The sequence below is a fragment of the Calonectris borealis genome, chromosome Z, assembly GCF_964195595.1.
Source record: "Calonectris borealis chromosome Z, bCalBor7.hap1.2, whole genome shotgun sequence".
Classification (NCBI taxonomy): Eukaryota; Metazoa; Chordata; class Aves; order Procellariiformes; family Procellariidae; genus Calonectris; species Calonectris borealis.
The window spans coordinates 57,097,430-57,111,411 of NC_134352.1; the positions used below are offsets into that span (position 1 = coordinate 57,097,430).

The 13,982-nt window shown below is 43.8% G+C and overlaps 1 protein-coding gene across 1 annotated transcript; it reads right to left on the minus strand.

Moving 5' to 3' along the window:
- Positions 1-4,798: 4,798 nt before the first annotated feature.
- Positions 4,799-10,954, minus strand: KCNV2 (potassium voltage-gated channel modifier subfamily V member 2). The gene is made up of 2 exons (XM_075136464.1): positions 9,515-10,954; positions 4,799-5,074 (listed from the first exon to the last, which is right to left on the minus strand). The coding sequence occupies exons 1-2, from the start codon at positions 10,952-10,954 to the stop codon at positions 4,799-4,801; spliced, it is 1,716 nt and encodes a 571-aa protein (XP_074992565.1).
- Between the last annotated feature and the right edge of the window lie 3,028 nt (positions 10,955-13,982).

Below are 13,982 nucleotides of genomic sequence, written 5' to 3' on the forward strand. Positions count from 1 at the left end.
GTAGGGACAGACTTGCCACCCCCACCCTTATTTTTTTCTCCTTTTTTGCTTTTTGCTTTTTGCTTTCTTTTTTCCTCTGTTTCCTCTGTTTCCTCTGTTTCCTCTTTTTCCTCTTTTTCCTTTTTCCTTTTTCCTCTTTTTCCTCTTTTCTCTCTTCTCTTGTCTCTCTTCTCTTTTTTTCTTTTTTCATCTTTCTTCTTTCTTTCTTTTTTTGTCTTTTTTTGTCTTTTTTCTTTCGTCTTTTCCTTTTTTCTTTCGTCTTTTCCTTTTTTCTTTCGTCTTTTCCTTTTTTCTTTTGTCTTTTCCTTTTTTTCTTTCGTCTTTTCCTTTTTTCTTTCGTCTTTTCCTTTTTTCCTTCCTTTTTTTTCCCTTTTTTTTCCTTTTTTTCCCCCTATAATTCCTAGACCTAAAATAAGTAGAAGAAACAACACTTGGTTGTCCTAAAATGAACCCAGACCATCCAGATAAACTGATTGTTATTTTGTCTACCAGTCTAAGTCTGTAGTGAAACATAATGATAGAATATCTTTTCCTTCTCCCTCTGGGGCTCATTAATATCTGCAATTAGTTAAAATAGAAGACTTCAGCATGGCTGCATTCAGAGAGGTTTCTGATTTCTCAGTAGTTTGAGAATCCTCCACCCTGTTTCCCTAAAACCTCAGCTATGCCAAATTAACATCTCATAAAACAAGCCCCATCTACTTTAGCTTTAATAATATTGCCCATCTTTCTTGTGTTTAAGCATATTTTCCCTTCACGTGGTTATTTTGAAATCTTTTGATTGTCGAAGCCCTGTGGCATTCAAGTAACCAAGACAATCACGGCTCTCCTGCATTATTTTTGGATGTCATCATGTGTACCATTTGACTGTTTCATTTGAGTAATCTAGGGGCAGTGATGATGTCACTGAAAGTCTAGGTGGATGTGGCAGAATAAACTGAGAATCTGTCTCAGAAGGAACCATTGTGTCAACAAAAAAATGGCAAAAACGCTGCATCCCATTTCAAAACCAGCTGATGCAAGTTTGCATAGTCTTCTGCAGGTTGTCAGAAGTTTGTCCTGTGGGGATATGAACTCCTTCCTTCCTCTGAGCTGGCTGGAGGTCATCTTTGTATGGTATGAGCCTCAGACAGGCTCTCACAGGGGGAGAGGACCTTGTGGGAGGACCTTGCTAGTAGCCATCCACAGAAAATGCTGGTATTGACAGAACTTTGGGCATTCAGGGCAACATCTGGCTGGTATAGTGGTACCTCAACTTTTAGGCATACTCTTTCCTATTGAAATGCACAGACTTACGCTCGTCACCCCTAAAATAAGATTAGTTAAGCCACAAGACAGAAAGCTGCATAAGGTAATCCAGAGAAGAAAATTATGAGTCTTCGGCTGAAAAAAAATCCCCAAACACTAACTTCTGCTTTCCTGGAAAATGGCTTATTCCACTAAGGACCCGTTCGCCTGCTGAATGCAACAGGACAGGTAAGCCAGGTATTACAAAACAGAAAAAGAGCAACTTTGTGTAGTCTTCTGCTTAATATTTCATGTGGCAGTTGCCAGAGGTCTGTCCTCCAGACTGCACGTTTCTACCACGTATCTTTTGTCAGCTCTAGCTTAATCAGAGTCTCTAAATTGAACTAGATCACGAACCAATCAAGAATCTAACCCTGCTCCCCCAAACTGTCGCATTTGTGTGTTGAGGCAATGCATAGAGGAATCAAAAAGGTACCAAAGCTGCCATCAGCGAGATGATGGGACTGGATGGTGGAGGGATGAGGGGGCAAAGTCATTGAGAAAGAAGAGAGTGAGGCAGCCACTAGGTAAGCTGAGCTGCCTGAGGTGTGATAGCCTCGGTGTGCAGAGCACCCAGATGGGACCTGGTGGTACCGGTTACAATGTCTTCTTCTCCTGAGTGGACAGAAATTGGTCTTCTCCATGTCGGGAAGTGTGGCCATTGGCCTGTAGGGTGGTCTAAGTACAAGTTTTGCCTTCGTGTGGCTGCAGTGTGTGGGAACTGACTCTAGGGTCCTTCTGGACTTAATCCTTCAACCAAAGATTGCTTGGGCCAGAGGAGGGGAGTGTTTGGGAAGATTTTGCTGCTTGGTCAGGGTACTTTCATAGCTCTTTATTGAAGCAGGGTCTGTGACCCACACCTTTCCACCCAGCCGAGTCTTTCTTTTACTGTCACCTGGTGGGTCATTATTTACTTGGTGCAAAGTGGAACAGCTTCAGCTAGAGGGGTGGGAGAGACCTGCCGCAAGCTGTATGTGAATGGTTAGAGCAGTACTATGGGACATGTGCATTAAGATCTTGTTGGACAGATAAGAATGCACTCACTGAGGACATTCAATTCTGACTCCTATTTAAAAGAAGGAACAGTCCTTTTTTCTCTTGCTTGTGTTTTGTGTGGAAAGCCTATTCCCTTACATGTCTTGAAGAACATCTGCTGGAATGGCTCGTGCATGTGAGACAAGTGGAGTGGAAAATGAGGCTGGTGATTTGTGTCAAGTCTGAAGTGCAGCATCAGCAGAATAAGTGGTCAGGCTCTGGATTTCTCTAAGAGGCAAGAAGCTGCTGAGCTTTCTGTGCAAGCCTGAGCATCTGCATCCCATCTGCATGGTACATGCAAGTACTGATTCCTTCAGACAAGGAAATTAATTTAAGGTGTCCCATATCTTAGCAAGTTGGGTAATCACCAACATTTAAGTCCTTCTAATGTATTTAACCCAAGCTGCATGTTGAAAACAAAGCATAGTTGTGGTTTTGAATGCTTGTAACCTGCCACCTCCTTGAACTGCAGTGGGTGTCTAAGAGAGAGGCTTCCTGTGGTTTCAGGAAGCTTCTCGTCCTGTTGTTGCTGTGCAGAAGGGCCAGGCAAATTCATACCATCCCTAGAGCCAAAGTAAAGCAGCTATTCTTCTCAGTGAGTGCCAGGATTGTGCCTGCTGCATTGTGTGCAGTCCAGAACAGCAAACATCTATCACATTCAACTCCCAGGGCTCAGCTGTGCCTTAAAGACATGGTTTAGCTTTTAACAGAACTGATCAGCACACAATGTGCTGACTGTCATTCCTAAAGAACAAAATGACAGATGGGCTTATGATACCTTTGTCTGGAGGTAGAGAATGAGAAGAGCAACTTGGTTACTAATTACCTTCTCGCCATTGAAAGGAGAAATGTCCCTATGCTTGACACAATTTGCATGGACGTGGCAAAATTAATGAACTTTTTCACCCTCAGCTGTCCCAAGAGTGAGCTTCACACCATTGTCTCCAGTGTGGCTCTGAGATTTGAATGCAGCCGTTTGCATTCAGCAGGGCAGCACAGACACAACGTGAGAGTTCAAGAATTTTAAAATGCATCTCTGCTTCAGGCTGTTTTGCAGCAAGAGTGCTGCTGAGTAACAGCCATGGGTCATATCAGTGACTGTTACCATTGCTTCTTTTTGTTACCCCTTTTTTTTTTACACTCTTTGTATCTGAATATCAATAAAATAACTATTCTTTCAGATCTGTTATTCACGTTACTATTTCTAAACTGGTATGACTGCTCTTACGTAAAAAGAATGTTCCTGATACGCTCCGAACTAATGCATGAAACTCTGATTCCATTTAATTATCGTCGTTGTTGTTGTTATTTCTTGCGTAGGTTTTGGGGTGAGTTTCTGACACATGAGAAATTGCATCCAGCTGTGCAAGAAGGCTCAGTAATCTTAGGAAGTAAGGTACTACTGGAGGTGAGCTAAGGTGTCAGAATTGTGTCCTTAATGGCTGTATGTACCAGACGAAGTATCTTTACTTTAAATTATATTTAAAATTGATTACAGATAACTGTTGACATGATCCTTTGTATGATAAGTCTTTATGTGATATTATCCATTACATGTTTCATTTGATTATTTTTTTTTAAATGCTGCTTTAACACTTATGTCCCATGACAGGCCTATTATTATTCTAACAATTCAATAAGTAGATACATTAAATGCTGTAAAATAAATTTAGTTTATCACTTAATCCCATACCTAGAGAAGATTTTTGTTTGGAAATGTTTTCAAAATTGATCAATGACATTTATCAACTCAGACTCCAGACTTCCTCACTAGTTCTTGGCATAATGAAAAATTATTAGGGAGGTGGAGGAGGGGGAAATACTAAAAGCAGTGTGTTGCTTGCCTAGGTATGAAAATGGGAATCATTGGCAGGGCTGCATTTGAAAAATAAAATTGGAACAGTGAAGCTTAGCTATCTGACAGTGGAAACAGAAGCTTAAGGAGTATAGATGCTGCTAATATTCAGGTAAACGCTCTAGGCTGCTTTCCTGTTTTTGAAAGCTGGTGCAAAACCAATTTCAGCAATGCAGTCAGTATATTGGGTATTCTATTTGTTTAATTTTTGAGACTGCCTTGGCAGCAGTGAGGTGGCTGCCCCTTAATGGCAGCAATTTGTTTTCCTTTGGTTTGATTATGATGGGTCTTTATTGTGGGTCTGATCAGTAGCAGGGGGTTACATCTTCACGTGGATCTAACTCAGAGTTTCTGGGTGGTTAATCTGAAGAACGTCATTCCAGATAGTTGATGAGCACTTAAGTGCTGCTCACAGCCTAGCAAAGCCAAAAAAAAAAAAATCTGTTGTTGTAAGCTGAGCCTTTTTTCTTTTGAAAACAACCCCCTTCAAAACACACTTCACCATCTACTTTTGTTACTTTGGGCCTTTCCAGTTTATCTTCAGTTAGCTTGGCTGATCTGTTTTTCTTTTTTCTCCTTCGGCTTCTCTGTTCCCTCCCAACATCCAAAGCACAAACTGTATCAGTGCTGTGACAAAGGGTGGGTTGCACCTTCTCCACAGCATTCAGATATTTTCTTCATGGCTCTCCGTGTGAAGTCCACCTTCCCCCTTTCTTTCTTGAGAGCCGTGTACTCGTAGGCCTTCAGCTTGCTGTAATAGTCTGAGAATTTGTTGTAGAGAATGGAGATGGGCATGCCGTTCAGGATTATTCCAAACGCAATGCAGAGGAAAGCAAACAGACGGCCAAGGTGAGTTTCTGGACACATGTCTCCGTATCCCACTGTAGAGATGCTGACCTACAGGCAAATCAACATTCAGCTTATTAGCTGAGAAGAAACATACAAACTGATATGTTCAGGGTTCAGAGACAATTTTGAAGTTAGCATTTTTGCACTTTGCATCATAAATCTGAAATACTCTCTGCTGCCTTTTTTTCCTGTACCGTCCATCTTATGCAAAAATCCCTAATTAAAAAAAAATCCCTCTCATGCAGAAAAGAAAGACAGCAGTGCCATTTGACACCATTCAAGAGGATTTTTAACAGCTTTGTCCGGCAGAGGGAATTTTCAAACAATTTCCACACCGGCCTGTCCAGAAGGTGGGTTTGCTCAGCTGTGGTGAGCAGATAGAGATGGCTCCCTGACCGCGCAAATCCAGTGACAACTGCAGCCCCTGCTCCCTCGTCGTGTCTCTTGGAACAGATGCCCTGTGTCTAAATCCAGTGTGCTTATAAACCTGGTATTTTGGGACTTATTCTGTGGGTTGTGTTTTGAGTATTACCTTTGTTTGTCATATATATTTTAGGAACTAATGAAAAACACATGAAAAGCTTCAGCTAATTGTGAAATACATTTTTATAATGTTTGCACTATAGGAAGAAGCGACCCAAGAGTTTGAAGTTTCTAGATAAAATCCCCTTCAATGGTTACATACCTACAAGGAGCTGTGGAAAAACCAAAGATCTTTCTCTGTTGCCTGGAACTTTTTGCTTGCAATGTATGCTCGCCACATATATATTTATAGTGCTGAATTGTTTGATCTTCCTGCTCAGCTGTATGTCAGAGGTTATAAAAGTAAGGTGTATGTGTGCCTACAGTAGGGAATATTCCTATTTGTTTTAGCTGACAGGTACACTGGTAGGAAATTTTTGCTGAATTCTGCTTTGAAGAATCGTTTGGGTGTTGTTTAAAATGGTTTTTTTTTGTTTGTTTTTTTTTTTGTGGGAGTGATGGTATTTAGTGTATCAGCTTTATAAGAACCTGTACATTTTGCCATCATGTTGTCTACATGGTTTCACAGACTTTTTTCTTCTCAGCCATCAGCTTTTTGTCTCTTTAGCCTATGGATGTATGAAGGAACTGTGTTTTATATGGACCCGGTACTATGCCAAGTTCCGCAATACTTTCTTTGTAAAATTTACTTTCAAAAATTCTTGTTTGCTTATGGGGATGCTACATACGAATGATGTACTCCCAAACAGTCAGCATAAAATAATTCCTGATTTATATACTTCCACTGCACACATCTTAATTGTTTATGATTTTTACATTTAGTAAATATAACTTATTTTTCTCTGGCAGTAAAACCTGCAGGATTCTGCCATCTGGCACTTCCTAGTCTGCGCAAGGGATCTTTTTCAGCCAATGAATTTTATTTAATTTTTTTCACAATATCTCAACACACACTGTGTATCTGTGAAACAGTAATCTAAAACTTTGGCAGAAATAAACCACAGGCTGTAGGACTTTCACTGTAATGCCCTTGTGGCTTTAGCACTGAAATGAGTCTTTGGAAGGTCACGGTGTGCAGCCTGCCATCCTCTAACATGCTAAATAAAATGTTATTTCAAATGAAGAAAGCATTAGGGTACATGAGACAGCACTGGGTAAGCACATTTGCAGGATGCACCTGGTGCTTCCTGTGGAATAAAAAGGATTAGTCACTTGGTTTAATGAAAATTAAGTCACTGGATTTGAATGATAATACAGGATAAATATCTCCAAAAATAAATACTGAGATGAAGGCAAGATGTTTATCTCTACCAGACAGGACAAAACCATTATCCTGTGATAAGGTTCTGTTCCACTGGCATAGCCTTCTACATCACCTTTGACAGTTTGGGAGGGATACTTCTCCTCCTGTGTGTGTGAGACTGTGAACGCTGTTGGATTTTAATGAAATTTGAGCGATCCGGATATCTTAATTTTCACTTAAGAGAATGAATAGGCTTTAACAAGATTTTGCCTTGGAATTGCAATGTCCATGCTACAGCTCCTCTTTTGGAGACGCTTGCTCAGCTAAACAGGACTTTTTCACGTAGTCATAGTCATATAGGTTTCTTAGGAGTATGTAAATGATTATGGTGTCATCAGCTTGCAGAAATGAGCCCTAAAGATTTTGCATATGTCCTGCATGTTCAGAAAATAAACTATAAGGCTAATGTCCTAATTCTAGTAATGTATGAAGCACAAACTTTTTTATAACCTGTGTATATCACTTAATGGTGACCTGTGAAGGTCACATTACAGGACCCTTTCCTTTATTCACTGATTTTCCCCTCCTTCCCATGCCCCACCTTAAAGGATATTCAACACATGTACATATGCATGTACATCTAAAAATATCTATGTGTTCCTGTAGAGCCAATTTTTCTGCTATGCACTGAATCACTCAAACATATGTATGGGAAACCACCACATTTCATCAGCCATCGCTGAACCAGAGGTGCAGGCCATGGGATCCCAGGGCTGCTGGCCGGGAGAAACGACCTTGGATGGGTTGGGGTTGCTGTCCTGTGGGCCCCATACGCAGCTCAGTGCATCCGGTGCCTATGCTGATCAACCAGCTTGAGAAGATCTTCTGACTCCTTTCCAGCCCATTTGCATGGGCTTCCTTCCCCAGGGAAGCAACTGGGACATAGCCAGCCCCATAGCCAGGCCCAGGGGTCAGAAGTGCTCCTGGGGCCCTGCCATGAACATGGATTATGGAGACCAGCATCAGCTGCTGCAAAACAAAATGTACGTGATGACAAACTACAGCAAGCCTTAGAGTTATGGACAGCCAAGGTACGGGCCCTTTGCCTTCTCTCAGCACCTGCAACATCTAGCTACCCTCTGATTTGATCCAGGCTGCTATAGATACGCCTATCTTCTGCAGCACAACAGAGCTGTTGTTTTCCAGCTCTGAAATGCTGCAGGCAGCAGCACAGGCAGGGATCAACTTCACCCTCCTCCCAATGCCATTGATAAAACCACCTCCCTCCCTGCCACAACATTGCTTTAAAAATGATAATTGGGAAGCTGCCATACTTGCACACGAATATTATCTATTAAGCGCTTGCAGCCTGCAGCTCCCTCTCCATTGCCTGCTAGTCTTGATAAACCCAAAAGGGTTGCTTTTGTCTTCACAGCTCACCCTGAAGGATATAACAATCATTTTCATGTCACAATAGTGTGAGAAGTATTGGTTAGCCTTCTATAAGTGAATGTAAGTCCGTCTGTGGGTGTTAATGCAATCCAAGTCTGCTTCCCAAACCATTTAGAGGTGAATTCCAAGCTTGGAATGCTGGAACAGTTCTGCCAGGACATTGCCACAGCCAGGAGGCTTTTAAGCAAGGTGGAGGACTTAAAACTCTCACAGCTCTGTGTTCCCGGCTAAATCTTCATGCCCCTGAAAGATGTGAACTCAACAGCCTGGAAAATGCTGGCTCAAAAACACCCCTCCGCATAACACAGTATAGTACAGGTCAGTGATAGTTCAGACCTCTCAAGGAGACGTACCCAAATGCCTTAGAGCACTAACCCAGTGGCAGTCTAGAAACGAGGTCATTCTGTCTTCATTTCTGAGGCTTGTCAACTGAAACTCAGCCATTTACCCTCACTCCAAGTGTTTGGGATGGGACTAAAATCACGCTCTTTCTGGCAGAGGTTGCAAAAAAAGATTCAAGGTGACATTAACCAGCTCTCAGTACTGACTGATGTGGGATTCAAACCAGTGACCTAGATGTAGAAGGCAGTTTATCCCATTATCAACCCCTTGAGCCATTCTGCTTCTTTTTGCATTTATTCCTCCGCAAGTCTGGCATGGTATAAATAACCGCCAATGTTTTGTGCGTGTGCAGACATGCGCCTTAGACGTGCCACTTGAGGAACAGAACACAATCTCTTGTGTAAAACAACTGTTGGCCCTAATGCATTTTTAACAGCCAGAGCTCTGGGACTGCTTTGGCTTTGCAAGTTTGAGTGACCAGACTACAGTTAATAAACTATATCTTATCATCTTGCAGTTGTATGATGGGTCATAGTAGATTTGTAAAAAGAACAAGAATGAAAATCCTGTGTCCACCTGCAACCAGCTAGCCTGATGCAAGATGGGTTTTTTTTGCCCTTTTTTTTTTTTGGCAACACTGATAATGGGATTAAAAGGGGAAATGCTTTTCTTTCCTGTCTCTTTGCCCACATCTTTAAAATTGCAAGTACTGTCTGCATTTGGTTGGACAGGAATTTCAACACTGTCTGCCTGATTAAGCCTTGATTTAAGCTTACAACAGAGGTGAATGAGTGCATATGTGTGTGTGCGTGAGTGAGTGCATATCTCCTGTAAGCTCAGAATTCAGAGCAGATGTTCACTGATCTGAGCCTGCTGTTTTCAAGACTGTCAGAGACTCTAGCAAGGAAGGGGAGGGGAAGGGAGGAAGGGTCTCTGGCTACCCAGCAAGGTGAGATGTGTTTACTTACGGCAGCCCACCACCAAGCATGGGGGATGCTGGTGAAGTTGGTACTGGAGACATCGTGCTCCACTGTGTAGACCATGGCAGAGAAGGCGAAGATGCCCATGGCAATGAAGAGCAAAAGGCAGCCCACCTGCTGGTAGCACTGGCGCAAGGTAAAGCCAAAGGCACGCAGCCCTGTGGAGTGGCGGGCCAGCTTGAGGATGCGGAAGATGCGCATGAGGCGCATGATGCGAAGTACTTGTCCCACCTTGCCCACCCGTCCCACCTTCTCGATGTCGTGCTCATGCTGAGAGCCCCGACCTCGGGGCTGGTCGTCATCAGTAAAGCATTCGAGCAGCAGCTGCAGGTAGAGGGGCAGAATGGCTATCAGGTCTACTGCATTGAGGGCGCTGCTGGCAAAGCGGCGCAGGTCTGGGGTAGAGACCAAGCGCAGCAGATACTCCAGTGTGAAGAACGCGATGCACAGGGTCTCAATGTGCTCCAAGACAGGCCGGCTCTCCCCGCTCTTCCGGTCTACCTGCTGCATCTCCTCCACTGTGTTGAGTGCCAGGGCCACCACGGAGATGAGCACGAAGAAGCTAGAGGCCACTGCCATCACCTTGGCGGTGACAGAGGAGAAGGGCTTCTCCATGAGGTTCCAGAGGCGCCAGCGCTGGGGACCATAGTAGCGCATGTGGTGGAAGAGCTGCTCGTTCTCCTGAGCCTCTGCCTGGGAGCGCAGCTCGCGCTGGACCTTCAGCTGCTCGCTCAGCTCGTCACGGCGCTCCTCGAAGCAGATGCGGCAACAGCGAGGTGTGTATTTAAGCCGCACGCCCCAGTAGCTCAGCTCCTCCAGGAAGCTACGGGGGCACAGCTCGTCCCGCACGCGCAGCACCCCCGAGGCATAGAAGTTGTATACCAGCTGGAAGACAGCCGGGTCCCGGTCAAAGAAATACTCATCTACCTGGGCAGCGTAGTCATCGCACAGGCCCAGCTGGCAGCGACGGTCAGTGGAGGTAGCCAGGCGGCCCAGGCGGGTCTTGGGATAGATGGCCACTGCCTGGTAGGTGAGGCGGTAGCTTTGACCACCAACATTGATGTTCAGCACGGACGAAGTGGAAGCCGTGGCTGGGGCTCCAGAGGAAAGGGCAGGGGAGCAAGGAATGGATGACGAGAACTTGTTTTCTCCCTCAAATGCGTCTCCACTTGGCCATTTTCCTTGTTCTTTCTCTTCCTCTTCCTCATCTTCATCATCCACATAGTAGTTGTAATTCCCCTCAGGTCCCAGGAGCAGAAGGGTCTGGGAGTTCAATGGAACGGTAGCAGAAAACCGACTCTGCTTGTCTACATGCACGCCTTCATTATCCTTCCCCTTGTCGGGCTGCAGGAGGACATTCGGTGCTTCCCTCTCTCTGCCTTTATGTTTTAGGAAAGGAAACTGTCGCTGCATGTTAAACTGCAACATGCTATTTCTCCTTACTGTTCTCCCTTCTTTGCATTCACTTGATCAAGGAATTAACACCAATCCTTTCCAAAACTACAAAGGCTGACAATCCTGTTTTCTTCTCTCTTTATCTCGGTAGTATCACACACAGCAGCGGTTCTGCATTTTTCTCCCTGCCAGCCACCACTCCAGTTGTTGTGAAAGCTCCGTGTGGGATATAGACACATGAAGACTGCTGTTGACCATTTTAATCTTGCTGACAGGGAAGATCTGAGTGCTTAGAGAAGGGGATTTAAGGGCTATTATCCTGTTCCAGCCTCATCTCCCTCAGGCTGTGACGTGAATGATTATGGATCCATAAGTCTATGAAAAATCGGTAGGGGAAAAAAAACCCTAAAGTTTTATTGCTAATAAAAACCCTATATTTTCCTAATTCAAGTACATATGGATTAAGCATAATCTCAAAATGAAAACGTATGAGAGGGAGAGGGGGGAGAGAGAGGGGGGGAGAGAGAGAGAACATTATAGATTTCTTTCATCTACATGAGTGTAGCATGTCTTGGTTTTCCTTAATGAAAATGATGAATAATTGACATGCAGATAATGGGTAGGAATTCATACAGTAGCTCTTAACATGTTGAGCAAATAAAAGTTGTCACTTTTTAATCCCAGTTAGAATACCTCCATTTGGTTAAGGGCTAAGGAAAGTCGCAGTCTGTGCCTGAAGCTTTGGTTGTGCTCTGGGAGCACAGGTCTCATGGTCCTCTGGACACAGTGGAAGTGAAGGGTAGGGGTATGAAGGGGTTTCCAGCATGCTACTTCACTTCAAATTCTTCATGAGCCGCTGAGAAACAGAATAAAGCCATTCTTGTTTCTCTTGCAGGGAATGTTTAATAGCATAAAGCCGCACAAGGTACCTAGCAGGACAGGAAAGATGCTTTCTCTTTGTTTTGATGGAGGTTTCATCCTAGCTCTGGTTGAGCTGGCGCAAGTGTCTCCAGTAACAATGAGCACCCTGAAAGCCAGGTTACTTCCCCTTGTCACTGGGAGCATTTCAGCTGAGGTAGAGCTCCTGTAAAGCAGAGGGTACACACAATAAAGGAATGGTTCCTTCACCATGCTCTTAGCCCCTCAGTTACAGCTTCTTAAAGCCAGCTCGTTATTCCACCTGTATCCAGGCTGGTGCAGGAAGGGACAAGGCACTAGAAAACTGCTAGCTTTGGCAGCATCCTCACTGGTCTGGAAGGCCTTCCACCTGCAAACCTGTAGCCTGCCTTCTACTTGCAGCTCCCTACCCTTTCACACAAGCTGCTGGGACAGTGTATCCCAGTGCCCCTGCAGCAGTATTTTTCCTTTTTTGTCCTCAAGCTCCTGTTCTTGTGTCGTTAATCTCATGGTCTTGCACCTGCAAACCCCAATACTCTTGTTTTGGTGGTGTCCCATGTGAAGCAATTGCTGTTGCCGTGAAAATCACCCCCTATTTTTCCCTTTTCCCCTACCCCCAGTTGTAGCTTTTATATTTACTAGCTCTTGACAAACAGGAAGACACCGTAGTTGAGCATTTTGCAATACTTTTGTTCTCAGGTTGCATCCTAATGGGTGCACCACACTCCATAGTTCGAGGTTTCTTCAGGTCACACTGTTTAAGGCCTGGATTGTTGGCAATTCATATTTAGCTGCACTTGAAAGTGTTTTTCTTCATGAATTTGTCTCCACTGCCCTTTCTCCTTCTTGATGCAAGAAAGGCAAGGCCCTATTAATAGGGAGTATCAGTGCCTTATTACAGATACCAGTCTGCTTTGCAGTTTGCTTTGAACATTAAACCATGCCATGGTGAGCCCTTTGTTAGCAACCTTAATGCAAATCAATGTCCAATTTCATGGCTGTTTTTTTCTCCTAAGCAAACTAATTCAGACATAAAAAGAAAAATAGTCTGCAATGCCATTATTTTACTGATTTTACATTCGAATTCTTGAATGTTTCTTAATCAAGATTCAGGCTAGACTGAATATTCCTCTTGCCAGCCTCCACTGTAGCATTTCATTTTGCTTTTTGTCAGGCTCCGTGGTCTGACTTCTGAGAAGTATCCAGTAGAGTTTCTTGCTCACTACTCAAGAGATCATTCCTCATACCATACTGCGTAGCAGGAACTTCTACAGGGTGAACTTCATGACCATCAGATGCCAACACCCCGTGCACTTGGGCTAAGATCTTGGACATCACTACTAAGGAAAGCAAGAAAGATCGCTAGCTTCGCTGCTCAGATTAGTCACTTTCAACTAGATATTCTTGGTGACATAGCTCTCAGGCACCTGGTACGCAGCTCAAACTTACCTCTAACTGACAAAATAGGTAAAATAAAATTGCTTTATTTATGTTCTTTGGGCTGAGACTTGGTTCTGAGCTGCTGGACTCTCAGCCTAGATAGATAAGAAAATGAAGTGACCAGAAAATACTTCCCCCCCCGCCCCTTCTTTTTTCTTTAGCTACCTTATTCAGTGTGCTTGCTTATCTTCATAAGTGTCATTAATAAGAATTGCATAACATCTTCTTGTATGGGGAAGAGTAGACTTTGGGCTGCTGAAGGAGCTAGTTAGTAATGTCCCCTGGGAATCTGCTTTTGAAGGTATTGGTGTCCATGAATGCTGGTCACTTTTTAAGAGCCATCTATTAAGAGCGCAGAGGCAGGCAATTCCAAAGTGTCAGAAGTCAAGCAAGCAGGGCAGAAGGCTGGCTTGGCTAAGCAGGGATCTTCTAGAACTTGGGCAGAAAAGGAAAGTGTAGAGACATTGGAAGCAAGGACAGGCTACACGGGAGGACAACAAAGATGCGGTTCACCACTGTAGGGAGAAAATCTGTGTGGCCAAAGCTCGATTAGAGTTCAAGCTGCCCAGCACCGGGAACAACAACAAAAAGGGCTTTTTAAAATATGTTAACACCAAAAGGAAGACCAGAGATAACATTGGTCTGTTACTTGATGAGGTCAGTCACCTCACAAATAGGGGCATAGACAAAGCAGAGAAGTTTAATGCTTTCTTTGCCTCTGTCT